A 23,276-nucleotide genomic window follows, 5' to 3' on the forward strand; every position below is an offset into this window, starting at 1 on the left:
TTTTCCGGCTCATTGGAGTACAGTGATGAAGTCGCTGGTCTCTGTCTGGTATGTAAATACTTGTTAGACAATCTAGATTGATTTTATTTCTGAATATAAACTGTTCTAAATATTGTTAAATTTTCTGAAGATGTTTCTGACAAGTGAAAATTGCAATGTTAATAGCAAGCGCCATTAGGAAAGAGTCAACGAATTCCACTGGATTACATTATTAAACCTTCGTTCTCACGAGGTTCATAACCTGAAGAATGCAATCGTTGTTGACACTCATTTTACCGAGAGGTGTAAATTGATCGCGTTATGCCTGCGCCACTCGGAGATGGTTTTTGATTGACATAGCTGTATCACTAGGACTTACACCGTGACAGAGCGTCCAGATCCGACAGTAGTGTTAGCATTGTTGACAAAGTGTATTTACACACTATAACAAGAATGTTTGTCTCTGTGAGGTAAGTGCCCAGTTTTATATTTCACCAAACTTGTCTTGGTATTTATGAAATTCGTTGAAGATATCCACGCATTAACAAGGCATATAGGAGCAGTTTTAATGTATTTTTTCACTCTGAACCCGGACCCGGAAAACTTTACAAAACTGAAGTGGCGGCTTATTGTATAACTGAAAGTAAAACTGATTGTTAAAACATATTGTTGTGGAGGCGATCTTTAAGTTTTACTGTAAATCAACTTAAATACCACGGAAGAGAAGATATCACGAAGATAGATCGCCGCGAAACGTGTTAAACCTAGGCAAATGGAACCTTGTACGTTGATATCGCGAAATTAAATCTGGGAGAAAAAATCATTCGGTGTGAAAACACGAAAATTAGTCGGCATACAACAGTCCTTCTTGTTTTCCCTTTGATATTGGACAAAAATATTCTCGAAACTTTACACATATATGTTACTACGATTGGACTTTCTTGAGCTTTGATGTTTGTATGAACTTCGGAAACAAATATTAATAGTCTACGAAATAGATCAGGTGGATAGGTGAAGGCAAGAGGTCCACTAATACTATACATGAAGACACAACATAAATATACTACAGTCTTCCAAAACACACACCCGCACTTCATACACGCTACACACCGCATACATGGGAGGTCATCCTCACATGGCCCTGGCTGTTAATAGGACGTTAATTAACTAATCAAACAAACAAACAGGATAGGTAAATTACAGTTTAACTACATTTAAAAAAAATGAAGATGAACTTGACAAAATTGATCAATTCTCTTCAGTACTCCATTCATTCCACTGACGTCGAAGAAGAGGTAACAGGTATCATATAATACTCACTCACTGGATTTAGTTTATAGAATAACAGGTTTTACATCAAACTATAAATGCCCTGGGCTCAGCTCTTCAAAGATGAACGGGCTAATCACAATGTGACGACGATTCGCAAAACATTCTTTATCGTGTTTTTGTAGCTCAAACTTGACAAAAATTTACAAAATTCTACATTATATTGTTTACCGACATGCCCATTCTTAAAGGGACAATTCAATCTAAGAGAACATTAAAATTTGTACATATATCGGGAAAAAACCCAGTTCTTATGGAAATTAGATCAGTCGGTTTTGCTATGATACGCTAGAAAAGCCCATGGTGGTGAAATGCGTGTGAAACTTTCAAACTCGAAAGCTGTCCGCCATTACACATTGTGGTCGAACACCTTGTATGCCGAACCCTGTGCCATGCTCGTAGAGTAATGGAACTTTTGTCTAGAACTGCTCAAATCGCTCTGACAGTATAGTAGTGGTTTACCTTATTAGGTGAATTGTCTTGCCTTAAACTCATTTTATTACCTCTTCATTGGTTATGTAGTTCATTTGTTTAACGTGCGTGACTTTGGCTCGGGTATGGGTACAGAGTTAATATTGTACCTGCTTAATCGTATTGATCAACGATTTGTAATTACAACGGTATCAATTAAAATACTTAACAATGACGTGGAATTTGTCAATATTTTGTGTTATATGTTTCATAAGAAATGTAGAACAATACATTTATGCCATATTTTGCTTCTTGATTATGTAAAAGAATTATCCTGAGTGAATTGTCCCTTTAAGAAAGATGTAACCATTGTTGTTTTAATTTTTATTAAAGCATGAATAAATTTTAAAAAAAAATCACTAATCAAGGCAATCATTTGTTGAACAAAAGGGCCCTTTCCTTAACACATATTTTGAGAAGATGTATTTGCAGCGAATCATACTAAGCTAATCAGACTAAGACTAAGTTTTGGGCCAAAGGACCCTGACTCGGATAACACGTGGTATACCGACAATGGGATGTATTTTCTCCAGTGGTGATGGAACGTAACTTTTTGAAATCTTCCCACTGAAATGACATATACCGATTAGCATATATGTGTAATTAGCTTTAAAATTTTGATATTGAGAGAACATCAAGTACGCGTTTTCCTAGCATAGCTCGTCAAATAGATATCGGAGTGGAATGTTACAGGGTACATTTGGTTTGATAAGGTTAACGTAGCCAGCCGGGTCATCTAAGGACGTGCCAAATGTAATGCTGGTGTACCACCGACAACCGGTCAAATTCACCACATCAGATTTAAACTTGCGACCTAGGGGTGGAGGAGTTGTGGTAACATGTATTGCCTGTCATCTATTCATTAAATAATAATAGCATATTTACAGATCGTTTACCGATCAGTAAAATAATGCACATAAAATCTTCATGCGGGTTAATGAAACTCCATGTGGTAATAACAGCTGATGTCTTTTCAGGACAGTATGTTATTCGTACAATGTGTTTTGTGTAGCACTGGCTGTTATAGAACTGGCATGACTTTTGGGAGACTGCGGTATGTTTGTGTTATATCATCGTCATTCAATGGTGGGACGATTGCGCATTTTATAGTGTTATCTTACGGAACCGAACAAAACACTTAATTTGTTCAAAGGGAGAGCAGTCATCCTAGTCCCTTTATTGATCATTTAATTAAAACACTAATTTAAGTCCTAAAGCTTGTAGGACGAGCAAAGACTAGCTGTGTATCACGTTAAGGAACAGATCCGAGACCTTCCTCATAGTGTCGAACGTTCAAAAGTGGGACAAATGTGTATAAACATGTTTATATGTATTGTATAAAAAAAAGTCGCATCTACTATATAAACACGTATAAATCTACTTTTCAGAAGCAGTTTTAAAAGTTATTTTCGTTGAAATAAATCAAAACACTTTGTCATTAAATTCAGACTTTTATATAACTGACCGGTTTTTAGTAGATAAGTCGTCATAAAAGTGTCAGAGCTATTCATCAGGGGTTATTATTACGCAATATGCTATCCTACAACATTTTTCAACAATAAGTGAATCCAGTGCCAGGTAAAAATAAAAAAACACAAAACACAATTGTCCGAAAATGTATTAGTGAATCACACTTTCTTTATTGAAGTCTCCATTTCTGATACACCGTGCGCGAAGCCTATTCACGTTTGGTAATTGTAGTAAGGCCGTTTCTCTATTATTTGTGATACTCGACCAGGAACAAAAAACATTGAACTACATAAGCACAGTCGCTTCTGTTTATAAATGCGGGACGGCGGTTATCAAGTGGTTGTCACATATTACCACAAGTCCCCCATCTCCTGATAGCGAGTTCTAATCCCATGAGGTGCAGTTACCAAGTACTGACCGCTGTCGGTGATTTTAAACCGAGTACACTGACGTTCCTCCACAAACAAACCTGGCACGTCATTAAATAGCATTGACGGCTTGATAAATAGGATGTTAAATAGCCAAATGAACCAAATGATACAAATATCAAAGGACAAAGACAAGGGGATCTTTTTAATGAACGAATCTGTGAACGCGGCTCGAAATATTAACATTTCTAACCCGACGTAGATGTAGACGTATGTAGACGTCATATAGATGTACAGTAACCAACGGTTAAAACAGACCTCAATTTATCACATAACTTACCCGTTCAACCATGTCATAAACACCGTAAGCCCCCTAGTTTATAACACTATTGTGACGTCACATGTAATAGTGACGTCAAGATCAAACAATGACGTCCCACAATTATCTCAAGCCTGATTTTGCCACTCTTACCATAATAATATATTTCTATAATTACGAGTTGTGTGATTAATAAAATAGTATAGTCGTGATATATAGCCTCGTGGCATATCCAATTATTTAACAAAAACACAATTTATATTACGGAGGCACGAATGTAACGAAATTATTTGGTTGTAAACATAATTTGTTACAATATATTCCAAACTTCTCCAACCTCTGGGTCCCCAGATTGAATCCCATTTGGGGCAGTTACCAGGCACTAACCGTAGGTTGGTAGGTTTCTTCGGGTACTCCGGTATCCCGATACCACCTAAACGTACTTTAATTTTTTGACTGTTGAAAGGACGCAAAAACAAATCAAAATACAATTTACTAAATTGTAAACTTAAATTCGCTGTTGCAGTGGTTGTTGTATTTGCTTAGATTTGATTTGTTGTCTTTATATAGCTATGGGCGGCTTGATCATATTTGCCGCTATATTACCACAAGCTCTTCAACTCTGCGTTGCACCTTAGATTCCCATGTGTGCTAGTTAATGACCACTGGTCGGTTGTTTTCCTCAGGTACATCAGTTTTCTCCACCAATAACATTGATACGTCCTTAAATGACCCTTTCTGTTAATAGGACGTTGCATTTTATTCAAATGAAACTCAACCTTGACCTTGGTTCAAAAACGTCTTGTAGAAACAGAGAATTTATACACGGACCAGTATTCCCACGATCGAGATATTGATATACATTGACCGGTTGAATGTGAACGCCTAGAGCTCTGTGTCTAGAGAGGCGTCTCATACAGATAGCAATTGTCCTATGTGTACAAGGATCAACAATATCAAACGGTACTGTGGATGGCCCGCCTACACAAGTGATATGTCAATAATAACTTAAAATAAACTTACATAGAGACATAATGCCTAATACATTTGCATAAGATACCGTATATTAATTCTGCGGATCGATAATTTCGCGATTTGACCCTAAAACTAGGAAAAATGAATTTTAGCGAATAAAATTTTCGCTATTTGACTGTCACTTTCAGATAATTTTCGCAAATTTGGACTAAAAACTAGGAAATTCAATTTTAACGAATATGTTTATTGCGATTTGGCATCTCGATTATGTATGTAATTCAACTAATTCTTAATATTTCGCGGATCAAAATTTCGCCATCACGCTCGTGACGCGCAAAATCGCGAAAATATCATTGCTGCGAAAATGAAGGACCATATGGTAACATATTAAAGAGACAATTCGATCTAAGAGTACATTGAAACTTGCACATATTTCGGATACAAACCAGTTCTAATGGAAGTTAGATTAGTTGGTTTTACTGTGATATGTCAGAAAAGCCCACTGTTGTTAAATGTATGTGAACTGTTTAATCGTCATTACAAATAGCTTTGTATGCCGAACCCTGACCCTTGCCTGTGTTGTAAAGATTTTTTGTCTAGAACTTCTAAAACGCTCTAACAGTTGTGTTAACATTATTAGAGGCATGTTCTTGTCTAAAAACAATTCCATCAAATCCTCAGTGGTTATGTATTGCTTTTGTTTAACGTGCGTGACTTTGACTCGAGCAAGGGTACAGCGTACATGTTGTACCTGCTTAATCGTATTGATCAACGATTTGGAATTTCAATGATATTAATTAAAATACTTAACAATTTTGTGGAATTTGTCACTATTTCTTGTCATATGTTTCATAAGGATTGTAGAACAATACATTTATGTCATATTTTGCTTCGTGGTTATGTAACGAATTAGCCTCAATGAATTGTCCCTTTAAAATCTTCAAAATATTAACAATATACTGAATCAATATTTAGTATAGACACATTCGCTATATTTCAGGTTGTCATCAAATAATTTATACACAATGATCGTAAGGGAGTAGTATAGGCCTAGCCTGTTCTCTGTTCCAAATGTCTATAAATACCTTATTCTGTATAATTGAATATATATATATAATGTTTTTTGACAATATTATATTTTTCAAATGAAATGAAAACGCACAATGATTGAAAGATGCATTAAGATGATAATATGGTAAAAGACTCGACATTTTCCGACTGATGTAGATTTTTCAGTGCTCTGCTTTTAAAGGCTTATGACAACCATATTACAGTTCATCATTCCCGCAAATAGGCTGGTTAATCATAGATAGCATTCAAGCAAATAAACTGCACATAACGGAGTATTGGATATAACGAAAGAAATCAATATCTTGATTTGTCTAATACAGTCTCTACTTGATGTCTGATGTCCAAAATTTAACAATTGTCATCATGACCATAGTTATTTAATTTTTAAGCTGCTAAGATCGAAGTAATTGCAAGATACAAAGTTTCATTTTTATGTTGGCGTATTACATTACATTTGATTACAGCCTCAGAAAAGGTCAAAGGTCGTCTGGTCAGTATGTCATTCTTATAGACGAAATGGTTGTTTCTAATTTTGTCTCCATAAAAAGAATTTCACAGACTTCGACATTATTTGTTCTGATTTGCATATATTTTTTATGATAGAATGTCACCTTGATACAGCGTACTAGATGCCAGACATAATATTCAGAAGAAAGAACAGAATGACGAACAAACGAAAAGACTGGTGAGAAAATGCGTGTCCTATTCCTTAACCGGTCTTGTATATTGTGACACAATTACATGACAGGATCCACTAGAATTTTTTTCGTGTGCTTGGTAACGAAGTGGTACTGTTAAGTAATCTAACCTGTGTTTATACAAAACCTTCTGAACATTTATCTCCTATTTCGGACTGCTGAGACAACGAAAGGCATTGCTAATATATGCATGTATAGTATGGCAGAAGTCATTTGATATATAATTGTAATATTACAGCTTCTAGTTATCAACTGTATAGTTGTATAGTTTATTTATAAGCGGGAGACGCATTTCGCTATATGCATGGCCAAAGTGATTCCGCGAACTGAAACCCAAATCCGACAAGTTAAAGGTCGTTGTGACCTGTGACCGTTAACACATCATGACGTAGGTACTTGAGACAGATACTCATACCCATGCCTTCTATAATGGAAGCCTTAAATAATGCAAACATGTTTATATTATCCGTGTTTCGTAATATCTTTTCCGGCTCATTAAGTAAGTACAAAGGGAGGCAGGTATTTAAACATGTCGGCTGTCCATATTTACAGGACACTTGTTATTGGCTATCAAGTAAATAGGTGTGAGAAGTTGTCGTCTTAAAATGAAATTCTCATCACAAAGCTCTGTTTTTTAACAGAAGATGGGGAAATGTAAAATGAACGTAAGTTTGTTGTATGAGTTAATACATTAGATACATCAGAAAACAACAATGTGCATTGCCATATGCATATATCACAGTGGGGTAAGTAACAAAAGACGTAATAGTACTTGATTTACTCATTTGAATGCAGCAAGATGTCATTTTATGACAATTAAATGTCTTCGCGGGTGTCGAGACGTTTTAGGTCACCTGACCATAGGTCATGGTGACCTATTGTGATAGCATTTTGTCCGTCGTCTTGCGTCGTCCGTCGTCCGTGAACATTTCCTTGTGAACGCGATAACTTGAGTAAATATCCGCTGAGTTTAATGAAATTATATCTATAGGCTAACATTGGACAGATCTCGGACGAGATCGAAAATCGGCTTGATTCGACGTTATTGCCCTTTGCACTAATAATTATTATATGACCTTGTTGATACTATAACTTGAATAAAAATGCATGCGGCTTCATGAAAATTTGTATTTAGACTAAAACTGGAAGGATTTCAGACAATTTCGAAAAACGACCTGATTAGATTGTAACTTACACAGTTATTGCCCTTTGCAGTTATAGTTATTGAATCTTGTGAACATGATAACCTGAATAAATATACACTCAGCTTCATGAAACTCTGTATTTAAACTTAAATTAGAAAGATCCTTGGCAAGTTTGAAAATCGACATGATTAGATAGTAACTTACACAGTTATTGCCCATTGCAAGTAAATATGATCCGAGCTTAATGAAATTTTGCATATAGACTAACATTGGTTAGCTTGATTTGGCTCTAACTTATTTATGGAGCATATTGCCCTTCGAAATAATTATTATTGAACCTTGTGAACATGGTAATGTCATTAATATGCACCAAGCGTAATGAACTTTGTATGTAGACCTATTAGAGGTATGTTCTATTTCATGACCAAAAGACATCAGTGGTATGTCAAGTAAATTACACAACTAAATTGTATCAAATATCAGAGGATCGTTAATACCCATGGGCCTCTTCTTTATTTTCTGACAGAGAACGCTGTAACTTCTTATAGGTTCTGTGTTTCATTCAGCTGAATCATTGTAAAACATTTCATTTTTTTCGACTGCATTTAATAAAAGTAAGATGAGATATTGTGATTATACATCATAGTTATAGATCTTCATTGCTGATCACACATTATATGCTGCTGTGCATCTCAGCAAAAAAAGGACCAAATATATATTGTTAGAAAAACAGAAGCCATACTGTTCATGGTTATCGATAACATATTATGCCTAATGCTTCTATTTGTGTTTGTCATTTTGAATCTCAATACTCAATACTTATTTTGATTTTAAAAGTCAGCTACGTTTCCGAAAAGTCAAAAAGTTCATTAATAACAATCAAAGTGTCAGGACATTTATACAAATGACGTAAAATAACGTTTGAATCAAACAGATGCAAAATTGTCTTTGTGAATCTTTGTGAATCTGTATTATAAATATGATAGAGTAGGTTTTGTAACTGTTTGTTGTGTTCGTTGGTTACTTGTTGTTGTTGAATGGTGAGAGTTGATGTAGTCCTGAAATGAAGTTGGAGGCGTTGACCTGTTTCCACGGCTTTTATTTAGTTAAAACATGCACGGTTGGTACATTTTATAGATAGATAAATCATCGTATAGCCCTAAACATCCTGTCGGGAATTCCAATAAACTTCTCTGTCAACTAGAATACATACTGTAAATTGGTATCCATGTTTCCCAGTGTGTATGGTGTCGTGTCCTGTGTACTGTAGTTTGTGTTTGTTGTATATCTCCCAAGTCTTAAAGTGATATCAGGCAATGATGCAAAAACTTCCTGAATCTGCTTCCTACTTCCTGAGACGATGTCCCTGAATCATCTGACTGAAGATATATAATAAAATTGTCTTTATCATATGGTGTGCTATAGTGACATATTTAACTTACTCTAAATTATAATTAATAACATGTCCTTGTATTACTACACAAAGAGTGTTCATTTCATTGTTATGTCGTGTGGTATATAGTAATACTGTAAAACAATTGTTTTTCACGTACGATTAAATTTCGCGAATTTCGCGATCCAAGTAAACTCGCGATTTGATATATCAATCATTGATATTGACAAGAATATTCATTTAATTTTTAAATCGAATTTGTTATGAAATGGAAATCGCGAAATTTAATAGTCGCGAAGAAAGATGGTTTACAGTAGTCAATTAACTCGCAGTAATTAGGAGAACCAGAAAGGCATAAGACGACCCGCATTATGGAGTTTTAACATTTATCTTTTTAAGATTGATATGAAAGTAATGTGTAAATTTTTTGTATTCTTTTTTCAGTTACATTTCAAAACCTATGAGTCGTTTCGATTAAGGCAAGATACCTTTACAATGGTAGTTCATAAATGTAGTAAAAGGTATTCATTGGCAATAAAAAAGGCAAATGGTATAAGATGAACATCATGAGTCAGGTGTATATATTTAAGTCAAGCTGTCCGACATCGGGTTTTCTTTAAATACAAAAACTTAAAGTTGAAATTCCAAACACTTCTCATTAGTGTTTGAATGGTTCAAGTAAATGACATATCGACCAGACCTTAGGATGACCCAGTTTTAGATGTATGAATACAATGTTACCAGAACATCGAGGGCATTGACACAAGTACACAACTGAAGAGAGTATTCCATCTAAATGACCCGGTAACAAAGAGGTGGGAAGGTTCAATGTTACGTGACATTGCGACATTGTACATAGCTATATTTATAAAGGTCATATAATATAAATATATAGCTCAATTCAATCTGATTTAAATACAGATCTGTATTCCCACATCATTTTATAGAGGTTCTGAAGATATTTTTTTAAGTGTCACGTTCTAGGGCTATATATATACTTCAGTTTAAACATTGAAAACGACATTTTGCAACATCATCTGGCTATGTTGTTTCTTTTGGGCGATATGGCTTCCCACACTAAAATCTTTTAATAATACGATCTCCTTTTCGTTATTTAATTTTTATACGTTTGAACGTCAGTTTACATTTGGTTTGTCAGTTTAAGTCTTTGACAATTACGCTCCCGTGAGAATATCCCGAACTATTCTGCAGTTCTATTGTTCAAGATCGGCTGTAGACCAATATTATGTCTTTGATATGCTGCAGAGTTATCTCCCTTCCGGGTAGGAATAGATAGCGATTTCATCATGTTGCGAGCACAAATTACGTCATTTCTTCTGAAAACGAATGACGTTACGCTCACATACATGATCAGTTCCTAGCTGCAAGTGCAGATAATTATGTTATATGCAAATACAGAATAAAAATACAAATAATACCTAGTCACGAAAAGGCAAGGCGAACGGATTTGTGCCTACACAAAATCGTCTAAATCTGAAATGACACTTGATAGATTATGTTTACTGTCAATTATTGTCCGCTTATTGATGTATTAAAATATCATATCAATGTACCGCTTTTCTCACGATTGAATTTTTGCTTATTTTAAAACTTATACAGAAGTGCCACATTTTGCGAGATTATATCTCGGTGCCATTGCGGCATCCTATTAGCTTTATATCATTTTTTGAAATGCATTATGGACTGGTTCTGATGTATGATTTTTATCTATCATTAGCTTTCGATTATGTTTAGAAAATGCGAGAGACTACCTGTGTATTTGATCTTAGGACTACTATTCAATGAAAATAGCAAATATTTAAAATGGGGATAATTTGTTTTGATTTGCTTTTGATTACCCGGATGTAAGGGGTCCTAAAGTAGGATGTGAAAACTGAGTGCCAGAAGAAAACCTACGCGATAACGCAGGTGACTCGATCCCTAACCCCGACCGTCTTTACCACCCGACCACATAATGGTTGATGTTCATTTAACGATCTTGGATACTTTTGTTGACTGAGGCAACAGGGCATGAGTGTTCGTAAAAGAAAATCCTTGAACCTAGGTGAAATAATAAATATCACGTACCATATTGAAGACTACAACAGATACGTTTTTTAATTCTTTATAAATGTATATGCTGATTGATGCACATAAACTGACTGACACCGCCTAAAGTTAGGCCTTTGAGTTGTGCGTTTCCCCTGGAGGAGACACACCAAAGTCTTGAAAAGTTGTAGTTACTGCTCCTGCATACATCTTATAATTCCACCGAGGAAAAAAGAGAAAATATCCCCACTTACCGCATTCAGGCGTAGCTGATTTCCGTCGACATGTCAATATGAATGGTGTTCTAATCGTGAAAGACAACTAATATTCCAGATAATGCTTCTGCGCATTGAAATCTAATTTAAAGTTAATAGAGCATTTTCATTAAAAATGCAATTTACTTAGACTTTCACAGTTTCCTCTCTCACACAGTTTATGCTTGATATTTCTATTCTGATCGACTTTAATTACGAAATTGATTTTCTTCTTGAAGGAAAAAGGTTTACTTTTAAAAGAAATAACTCTCTTGTCACATCTTTTTGGTAAAACCATGTCTTCAGGGGGTACTGATGACGATTTATAACGTGTGGAAATCGTTGTAGGACACTCTAGTCAGGCACGTGCGAAGCATTGCATTTCGTGTCTCAAGTACATATTCCCGGTTTTTAATCATGCGTTCCCTATAGACACATTTCAATAATTACGCCTCTGTCAATATTGTTCTTTGGGCACGTAATGAGTGCGTAAAATTGGCTTTGTTTCTTTAAGGGAAAATACGTATTGACACTACAAGTAGTAGCTAACCATGATAATTAATTATAATCATCAAAATGGAGATTGGAAAATAAAATACCATCCAGATATTGAACGATCCTTGCTCTCCCGAGGATCCCAATGAGAGAGCTTACGAAGTTTAAATGAATTGAAAAATACAAATACTTAGCATACATTATATCCATGCTACATGCAAAATATCCCAATTAAGTCAAGTCCAGTATGTGATGTGTTGATGTGTATCAGAACACAATAACACAAACGATCGTAAATGCATATCTTTTTATGAAATCTTCCTGAACAGCAGGTAGGTATTGATGGTGACGTCATATATTTGCTAGTTTGATATCATACTTCTCAGATAATACTAGGTGAATTTCGTTTTCAGATAATGACGTCAAAATGGATACCTACCTACAAGGGACGTAACTACGTATATACAAATACGGAATATTGCCTCCAAATGATTTATCAATGTTTGACTTGTGCATTTTCTTTTCAACGAGACTTATCATGTAAAATATCATACAGACGTACCATGTATTTCGTTTTGTATTACTACATTTCTTATTTGTCTTTGTTGTAGGTTCTATTGGATATTTATCCTTTCCACGATTCCTGCAGTTTTATCTGAAAATGTTGCCTTCATCATCATCGATGTTCAGAACTGTTTCCTTCCTGGTGGAAGTCTCGCTGTGACAAACGGAGAGGAAGTCATCCCCATAATCAACACACTCCGCAGCAAATACGAAAACAAATTCCGATTGGTTGTTTTATCACAGGACTGGCACTGTTCCAATCATATCTCATTTGCATCTCAGCACAATGAAACCTCTGCCTATAATTCAATCACATTAACGTATGATGATAACGGTATGTATAATGAAGCAATGTTTTCTTAAAGGCTCGTTACCTTTCCGAAACGATTTCTGATTTTTAAAAAGGGAATGTAAAACGAGTAATTAGCCTAAATTAAATGCTACAATTATCACAACTTCAAAAATAGCTTGATTAAAATAAGTTTAATGCTATTTGTTATAACGCGGATAGAATTATTCCCGTCGTCCTCCTAATTACCGCGGGGAAGTTGAAAATCACTGTGCCAGACGGCAAAACAGCGAAATGAATCGATACTGTAAACATACATTACGCAGGGAAACTTAATTTTGTTTGGTGTTGTAAAATATAAGGCCATCGATATCAATTTCCTTGTTATTGTTGTTTTTTTAAATTTCATTTTTTTTCGAGAGGGTAGTGGACTTTAAATACTCAAGAATAATAAAAACACACAGCATTGTATTTCACAGCGACAGAAAGTACTGTCAAGAGGGGAGGGCGCAACGGAGAATGGATTTTATTTTTTAAACACAATCATCCCAAATGTTGGGGTGATCGGGTGGTGTAGTGATTTATTTAAGTAGTAAAACTGGTTTCTTAATCGATATAAAGATAAATAAAGTTTATTTTTGAATGGATTTAGGTTTCGCCTACTTCAATTTCCAATGTGACCTCTTAGTTCCAATGGTGTCTATTTCAGTAAGGTTACATCACAAGTATAGTCAGAGTGTAAGGGCGGCCTTATTACTCTAACATGATACAACCCTTTCGTATACTATGGCAAATCCCTATGGCTACATTAAATAATAGACCAGAAAACTAAAAGTGAAAGAAAAATCACTTAACATGCAAATTTAAAATCATGTACTCTAATGGTGGATATTTGTATGCGAGTGTTTTATTTTCGCTTTTGCTCGCGCTGAGCTTTCTACATTATGGACTTGTAAAGTTTACATTATGGACTTGTACACATATTAATATGTTGGCTCCTGGATATATTCGTAGATATTTAAAAGCAAAACCAAAAAAAAAAACTAAAAAAAACCCCGATAATTTCTACATTATAAATATCTGTAGTATACAGAATGTACCCTTGTATACTTCGACGCTATATTGTTGGATGAGTCGTATTCTGTTTTACGAACATTCCTTAAAATATAGGAATTCCTGTACATAAAATGTTTCACAAGAAAACATTACAGATTAAGGGAAGACCCCTTAACGTAAGATTTTTCCCTAACTGCTGAAATGCTTTCCTATTGGGGTGATTTAAAGTTAAGGGGTTCCTTAAAGTTAAATAATGGTCGTGAAATTGAGCCCTGGTGTGTGTGTATATGTTCTTGTTTACCATTAACAGAACGTAAAACAAATTCATGGTTGTATGAAATATCCACGCCGACAAAAATCGCTATTGATTTGCCATAAGAGAAAACAAGGAACTGTTTTTTTTTATTTATACAATTCCCTTTAAGAAAATATTTTGTCTGCACGGCTTATGTAAAGCATTTACATTTACGATTTGCCATCTAATTCCAAACACTCATGAAACGAGTCCCTGGTGTCGATTTCACGTTATCCACCATGACGATCTAGAGCTATTTACGACATTTAAGAAATCGGTACGAATGATACAGAGATTTTATCAAACACTCGAGAAATGGATAGCGAGACAAATTCCAGTATTTGTATATTCTTATTGAAATAGACACAATCTCGTCTCCAATCAAAATGAGGTCTACTCCTTTTGGTTGGTCGGCCCATTTACCAGGTGGCACATGATCGCTAGATTATTGAAAACAGGTTTACCAGGGGCAGTGTGACCTTTACATTCATATGTTAATAGTGATTCTCGTTATCCTTGTGTATTTGCTTTCTTTCTGAATCGATGTCATTGCTTCTTTGCAATAGAACTAGAAAAAGGGACAACATTTTCACTATAACAGGGCGACGGAGTAGGAAAATATCATTACCTGAACTGTAAATGCTGTCAATAGGACGTTAAAACTCATAAATCAATCAACCTTTTTTCTGAATTCGGAAAAACCTCCATTGTTGAGCTATAAATATCATTTGGGTAACGTATCATACTTAACAAACAACATCAAATCTCATATATATGGTCGACACGGCACTCAGATAACTAGTTTAAAAATGGTCACTTACACTTTAAAATTATCAACTAAAGATTTCTGTGATATGAATGAAATTATCAATGATCGAAATTCAACTTTCGAAACACGCATATTTATATCTTAGTAAGCAAATAACAAACTACAGTTATGGCCTCTACGTTTCCAAAACAAATAAAAACAGATCATCATTAACAAATATGACTTAGAAAAATCTATATGATATGTATCATTAACAAATAGTGATACTTATAGAATCAATGAAATTATCAATGCTCAAAATTAAACTTTTAAAACAAAGACATTTGTAAATAGCAAAAGACAGTTAAAGTCCAACTACGTTTCAAAAAAAAAAAAAAAACAACATTAACAAGGGAGTAGATATAGTAGGACCAGTTTTGGCCTTAATTGTTCGGGCCTAAAAAATATTAACTCTGATCCACATCAATTTCACATCCATAAATACTCTCATACTTGCCATTCGTCAAAACATAACTTTTTATAACCATGTGCACAATGTGCTCCACCTATGACGTCATCAAATTGATGATTTTCCTCTTCTTGCCAAATTTTGCTAGTATTAATCATCTTTAGGTTTGAAAAGGCTTGAAATGAATTTGGCCACCACCTTGGAACAACTTTATATTTTGCATGGACATGCGTAAATACACGATACACAACGTGTGAAAATCTCTTTCTGCTCCAAGAAGGCGGCCACATTCATTTTTAGAGAAAACCACTCAAAAAGTATGATTTTTCAAGGATTTTTGTGAAAAATGGCGGGAAACTGCATGTTGATGACGTCATAGTGAACATAATTGGCACAGGCGGGATATTTTCGGGATGTAATGTGTCAGCAAATGTATTCAACTGTTATATGGCAAACTATGTTGTTCTTTACTGGAGAATTAATTTTGAGGCCATATTCGAGTCTTAAAGGCCCACTACCTTTCCGAAACGGCTTTTAATTTTTAAAATAGAAATGTAAAACAAGATCGATAATTTTGTAGAGTCTTAAAAATTATTAACTTACCGTTAATACTACTCTATCATCTTCTGAACGATTTGATTAAAATAAATAAAATGTTTATTGTCATAACGCGGGTCGTATTATGTTTCCCGCCGTCGTCCTAAATACCGCGCGGTAGTTGACTATCACTGCGCCAGACGGCAAAACAGCAAATTAACTCTCCACTGTTTTCATATATTAAGCATGAAATATTGCATATGTTTGGTGTCGTAACCTTATTTTAGGTCATCGGTATGCATTTTCTGATGTTATTAATGTTTTTAAGAAACCTTTATATTTTGCTCCGGAAAGGTAATGGGCCTTTAACATACCTTCTCCTTTATAAGAAAGCAATATTTTCTATGTAATTCTTTATAAACAATGATTCCGATGGTTTACCGCGTGACAAAGCGATATTCATCTACCACGCGTTAATAAAAAACGTCATCGGGAAACTTAAAACGAACCGTGCTATAAAATTTAACATTCAATGCATCTATTTCATATAGTTCAGCAACTGATGATAAGTGTTATACCAACGGTATGTTAAGTTAATACCGTTAGGGATTTCACTGTTACGTTTTAAAAATAAAAGACGTTTCGGTTAAGGTTTACATTTTTACGTGGCTTACATTTTTCAAGTGCATGTAGAATGTTAATTAAAATGAATTTAATGTGACTATTTTTTGTTCCAACTGATACCTGATAACGTTTTTGCAGGACTAGTATCTCCAGTGGCAATGCAACCCAACGCTTTGTAATCTTCCTGCTTAAAATGAAGTTTGAGCGGGATATATTCGTTTGACGTTATCAATCCATCACGAATAGAAACAGTAGTCCCGCACAAACGTTATCAGATACAACGTGGTACGTTCATTAATCTAATTTGAAAAATGATAAACTTTTGTAGCATTATAAACTTTCTAATAATATTCAGCACTATCAGATATTTTTTACTATTTCTACCAGGCAACATTTGTGACCCATGTCAGACTGTAGCTTACAACGTGTCCCAGATGTTGTGGCCCGATCATTGCGTCATCAACTCTACGTCTGCTGAGTTTGACGACACACTCACGCGTAAAGACAGTGACGTAATCATCAGAAAAGGCTTTAACTGTGACGTAGGTTTACTACGTATGTAGGTGCATGATGTTTTAGTTATGTTGTTATCTCGTTTGGTTACATCCTATGAATTAAACACGGGAGGCAACCTGATTTTGATATATATATGTATTATGTTTGGTAAACCTCCCATTATAGGCCATGGGCTAGGAGGGTCCCACATGCACCCCCCCCCCCCCCAAACCTCCGAACCAATATTTTTCTAAACCCTTATGACCCACTGATCACAAATCCAAATGTTAACATTGCATAAGTTGGGATGAACTTCCGGTTATGACGTCATCAAGATGGCCGCCATCGCGAATTTTACTAAAAATTGAAAAATAGTCATAACATTAACATTTTTCAACCGAAGTAGACAAATGAGGTATCAAAATGACCACAATAAAATAACAAATGCATATCAGGACCAAAAAATCCAATATATGTAGTGATTTCTACGCAGGAAATGAAATCATCGGATTTAAAGCTCAAAAATGGTGATTTTTCAGCAAATTTTTCATATTTTGTTTGACGCAGCAAAAATGTTTCCCAACAACAATCTATTATTTCTAATAAGTTTTTTGACCACTTATCAATCAGTTTAAACAACAACAACAACAAAAACCAATGTTAACATGGTATAGGTTCCGGTTATGACGTCATCAAGATGGCCACCATCTCGAATTTCACATAAAATTAAGAATAGTCATAACACTAATATTTTTCAACTAAAGTAGACAAATGTGGTATCAAAATGACCACAATAGAACGACAAATACATATCAGGACCAAATAATCCAATATGTGTAGTGATTTGTACGGAAGAAATAAAAAAATAAGCTTTTAAGCTCAAAAATGGTGATTTTTCAGCAAATTTTTCATACTTGGCTTGACGAAGCAGAAGTGTTCCCCAAAACAAATTATTACTCGTAATCAGTTATTTAAACTCCTATCAATCAGTAAAAACAAAAACAACGACAAAAATATATAGAAATGCAAAAAAAGAATTATTGTTATACCCTCAATTTTGTAGATTAGCAGCGTCTCAAAAATAACACAACACCTACTGATAGCGTACCAAATGTAACCTAAGCTAACATGTGTTTCTGTAATATCATTAACAGTTCCCAAAGCGTTTGTGTCTTTGAAAATGAGCATATTCATTGTTTATTTCCTATGCATAACATAAGCAAAATGTCATATGGTTACTACAATGTCACTAATATGTCTTTCACTGGTTCTCAATGATAACCATTATCATTGTGCGTGCTTTCTCGCCTCACTGACCTATCCACTGAAGAGACTCGGCATATCTGGTAGCTGGTATATGCAGTCCGAATCAGAGTACTCGAGATATCAGTATCCAATTCGTCGAAAGCCAGATCATGTGACACTGCATTACCAGTGTTGTTCTAGCCTTTTATGACCCATCCATGACCAGAGTTCATATCAGGAACAACAGGTTCAGGGATGTGGGATCTCTTTCAGATTCTAACATATCGTACGTATATGCTGTTTCAGACTTCTCCGGCATAATGGAAATTACACTAGATGCACATTCTTCCAATGGTGGAATTGGTTCTCTTTAGCAAATAACTTCATAATTCGTATGAAGTAATATTCATCAATCTTGTGGACCCTCGTGCAACCATTAATGGCACAGGTGATATCATCGAGGTCATTAATGAGGGCATAAATGCATAATTCAGAAAAATATTGGTTCGAAGGTTTGGGGTGGGGGGTGCATGTGGGACCCTCCTAGCCCATGGCCTATTAGGGGTCATGTTCTGGTGACCTTTCGAATTTGCCGATTGAATTATTACTGATTCCTAAATCTTGGGAATGAATTTTAGCGGACGAAATAGTTTGATAGAGCTATGTAATTCATTTTCATGTATGTAGTCATCTCGCCAAAAGAGCACAGCAAAGCTTAATTCATATGTATACTGGGACGAATTGTCGTTTTTAATTGATATAGCTATGTGTAGAAATTCCTTTTAATCTGCATTTGTTGGTATAAAGGCCACAACAATGTGAAATTTCAATGAGATTGTGTCAGATCCTCTATCAAACGGAGAGATCTGAAGTTTAATCAGGTTGCTCGGGATAAGTCTTCTGCGGGTTAGTGGTAAACAAATGTTGACAAAGGAGGCAGTCTAACAATTGTAAGGATCACCTTAAGGTTGTTAATCTATAAACTGCACGTTATTAGTTCTACCGTTATAATATTTACAACAAATTACATCACGTTTGATAATGCGTCCTAATCTTGGGGGCGTTTATGTTTATGAGATTATATGTATTGTCGTTATCTATTTCATGAAGGGAAATGAGAAATATCTAGAGAGGATGAGATAAGTATCAGCAATGTAATGCTATAAGATTTTAACGGAAAATTATATTAAAAGAAAGAAGAAAAAGTTTTAAATACTTAGTTAAAACAATATCCTTTTTAACATTTGTGTAATTTTCCCATTACATGTAAAATACATTGATATCAACTAGAGATGTTCCTATTATATGTTTATTTTATGTATAAAAGAGTTGTCTCCCGTACTATATTATTTTTATTATAAGTAATCACATATTTTTGAAAAAAAATATTCTATAATTATTTCTTTTGAAGGGAAGTGAATTATCACACTGTGAAAAAAAGTGTAAATACTAAATAAATATTTAATGAGGAAAGAGTGATGTACATATAATGTGTCAAAATTAAGAAACGTTATTTATGGAAAATGGTGAGTCATTTTCTGAAAGAGAATATGCTCAAAGAAGCGGTTATAACCGGAAAAAAAGATGTTATACAGCAGCAATCAATCAATTGGTGAAAATCATTAGAGATAAGGATGGCCGTATTCTATTTTAACAAATGATACTGATTAGGAGTTTTGCCATCAATATTTACATAATCTATTGCTATGCTGCAGGTGGATTCCTATTCGGCATTCTTTGACAATGGGAAATTCAGTCAAACAGGGCTTCATAAGATTTTACAAGACGCTGATATCTCAACAGTTTTTGTAACGGGACTCGCACTAGACTATTGTGTATACTACACGTCCTCGGACGCCAAGCGATTAGGTATGTATAGTCTTTGGACATTACAGAGTGACCTCCCTTGCGAGTAGGTATCCATTCTGACGTAATTATGTTGTGAGCTAAATTTCCGTCTTTTCTCTGAAAAGTATGACGTTACACTCGGAAACACATCACAATCAATATATACCCGCAAAGACAGAAAACTCTGTAACGTGCAGATACAGAATATGACATATCGATAGTTTGTCCAGTCAAGGACATTGATAAGGACATTTTATTAGCAAAGACTATATTTCAGGTACTCATTGAAAATTTTATCACTACGCCTTTTAAAATGTAAGGAGTTACTCTCTTATCTCCTCCGCTGGAATACAATATGGTGAACACGCTTTAGTCGTTCTGGTTCTCATTTTTATTCCTCCCCTACCAGATGGTATCTGGTGATATTTCCGATGTCAACATCAAAATACACTACATGAGCATTACATTTATCATACCTCGTGCTCTCAGTTAGGCTGTGTTCTAATATACCAGCACCAACTTCCTTCCATCTTTCATTCCAATACACTTATTTATCACAATAAGTAATAACTGTATCACGAGTAATTTTTACGTATGGCCAAATTGTCTCGGTAGACGAATACGTTTTTTATGAGACAAACTGTCTTGTATAGAATCGGAAGTGTAAACGTCGCCTATATATTCAAAAGTTATGTAATAAATAAAATCCTACACGCGTGGTTACGTGATATGATATGCTATAAAAGTGTTAAAGTAATTTTGTTGAACCTAGAATTTTTTGTGTCAAAACCCGTTCAATTATTTGATAATTGTTCAACATTTTCATTTAAATTTAACATAGTTACATACCATCTTATCATTGGCTATCATTATGTATCATTACCTTTGGCGTATAAATGTCATTAAGACTTGGCCAGGCTTTCACGTCGATCAAAAAACACAAAATGCAGTCGCGAGCGATGATAGGTTTGCTTGCAGTATGTCATATTTTCTAGATTTTCTAGGTTTCATTTGTTTGTTTCCAGGGTACACGACATACCTGGTCAAGGACGGAAGTCGTGGTGTCGCCAATTCTACGTCTGTGGACGCCCTTACAGACATGGCCTCTAATGGTAGGTAAACTGCAAACTGGGATGTTTTAGCGTGTCAAATTTTCGCTGTGTCAATTTTTTGTTAAACGTTCATATTTTCGCCTGTCATGTATTTGCTAAACTTGAAAATAAATGCATGTCATATTTTTTCTAAACCTGGATATTTTCTCGTCTCATATCATTTCTAAACTTGAATATTCTCAAGTGTCCGCGATGCGGTAATTTTAGCGAAATGCATATACAAGGGTATATTATAATACTTTACATGTCAATTTCATATTTTTATTTGTATTCGCGCGTGGATAGGTTAGCAGTGTCCGAATGAAGGCGAAATAGGTGAAGCTTTGAAGCAATGGCGATTTTACAGTATATAGGATACTTTTTACAATCACAATTATTGTACCGTTAGTTTGTGTAATCTTAAAGCGCATGAACCCCGCCTATTTAGACTGACGTTTTAATCAATCTAAAGTTTTAATAAAATTTTGCTAATTTGATGATGTATTCATTTACAGGCATAAACATCATACAAAGTGACGGAGTCGGTGCCATTTTGGAATCCATCACAAGTGCTGCCGTATCAAGCTGTAGTTTCGTTTTAACAATACCTTTAGTTATACCTATGCTAGCTTCATGGATAATTTCCGGTATTTAGTTTATATTTGCAATCTGATTGAAATACAGATCCTTATAACCACTCCGTTCAATATAGGTTCATATTCAACGTAGTGACAATAAGGATCTGTATTTTAATCAGATTGTTTATATTTGGTTATGGCATTTTAGTTTTTTGTCTGAATATAATATTGTATTTTATGATGTTTAGCGTTTTTTTGCTAGAACATCACTTGTTGGATGTACAAAGCTTTTTCAAAGTGTTATTTTCGTAATGACATTGTTTTATGAAGTTGTATGGATGTTTTATATTGACACTTAGTTTTTTGTTTATACCAGTAAACATGTTTTTGAAATTAAATTAAGGTTGTCTTCAACTTTGTTTAATAAAACGATTTGTTTTATTTCGTGTTACATTACACTTTAATAATATTCTTTTTTAATTATAAACAAATTGCAATCGTAAATGACTTAGTAACTCCTTGTCTGTTATTATTGTTTTCATATGTATGTAAAAAACTATTGAAATAAGTTTCAATCAATATGATGTTTTATGAATACATTCTTATTATTTCAATTTGTTACCCACGTGTTCATGAAAGATATGTCACAACGTTTAATGCTTTAATTGTTTTTCTAACATACGTCGTACTGTCGACAAAAAGTAATATATATTGCAAAGTATATGGCTTGCGTAATTCCTACTCAAGCACATGTATGGAAACTATTTTACCAGAATCAAACAAGCTTGCTGTTTCGGAAAATTAGAAAATATGCTGATTATAATGAAAAAAATAAGTAATCGATGGCAATTATAAAAACAAACACATAATTTGGTACCCACAATGTGTTTTCTTCTTGCTATTTAAAATAGTCAAAGTTCGAATCACATATTTAACTTATAACACATTGGTCGGGTATAGCTCCTATCACACGTATATGATTAGACAAATTAAAGTAACAGTATGGAATGTATAGTATTAAATTGAAGGTTTTATATCAATGTACACGTATGACGGTATTACCATACTTTATCATAGCGATTCAAATGCCTTTATACTTTTGTCAATATGAGGCGCGCCAATATGGAGAAAAAAACGGTACTATGTGTATAACACGTAGAATAAACTGTTCTTTTCTATTCTTTTACAATCTTATTTTTTTATTTACACATATCGGCTTATTTCCCCAATTTGCACGTCATTGCTGTGTTTCAATACGTATTTAAATGTATTTGATATATACAAGTACATATTCTATCCTTCAATGTCCCATTGAATATCCCTGTAAGATATAACTTGTGTAAAACAATGACTGGCATGCCATACCATTAAACATATCAGTGATACATGCTCTATCCTCATGCAGGTTAAATCCATTGAAC

The 23,276-nt window shown here is 34.5% G+C and overlaps 1 protein-coding gene across 2 annotated transcripts; it reads left to right on the top strand.

Moving 5' to 3' along the window:
• The first annotated feature begins 12 nt into the window (after positions 1-12).
• LOC138310210 (nicotinamidase-like) lies at positions 13-23,036 on the top strand. Of its 2 annotated transcripts, none has more exons than XM_069251328.1 (6): positions 13-48; positions 12,628-12,914; positions 16,986-17,140; positions 20,054-20,207; positions 21,212-21,298; positions 21,793-23,036. In XM_069251328.1, exons 1-6 carry the CDS (start codon positions 26-28, stop codon positions 21,930-21,932), a joined length of 846 nt encoding a protein of 281 aa, XP_069107429.1. In that variant the 5' UTR covers positions 13-25; the 3' UTR covers positions 21,933-23,036. The 2 variants fall into 2 exon arrangements, with proteins under 2 accessions (XP_069107429.1, XP_069107430.1); XM_069251329.1 differs by lacking the exon at positions 13-48 and adding an exon at positions 66-449.
• The last annotated feature ends 240 nt before the right edge of the window (positions 23,037-23,276 follow it).

This window comes from Argopecten irradians, chromosome 16, assembly GCF_041381155.1.
Source record: "Argopecten irradians isolate NY chromosome 16, Ai_NY, whole genome shotgun sequence".
NCBI lineage: Eukaryota > Metazoa > Mollusca > Bivalvia > Pectinida > Pectinidae > Argopecten > Argopecten irradians.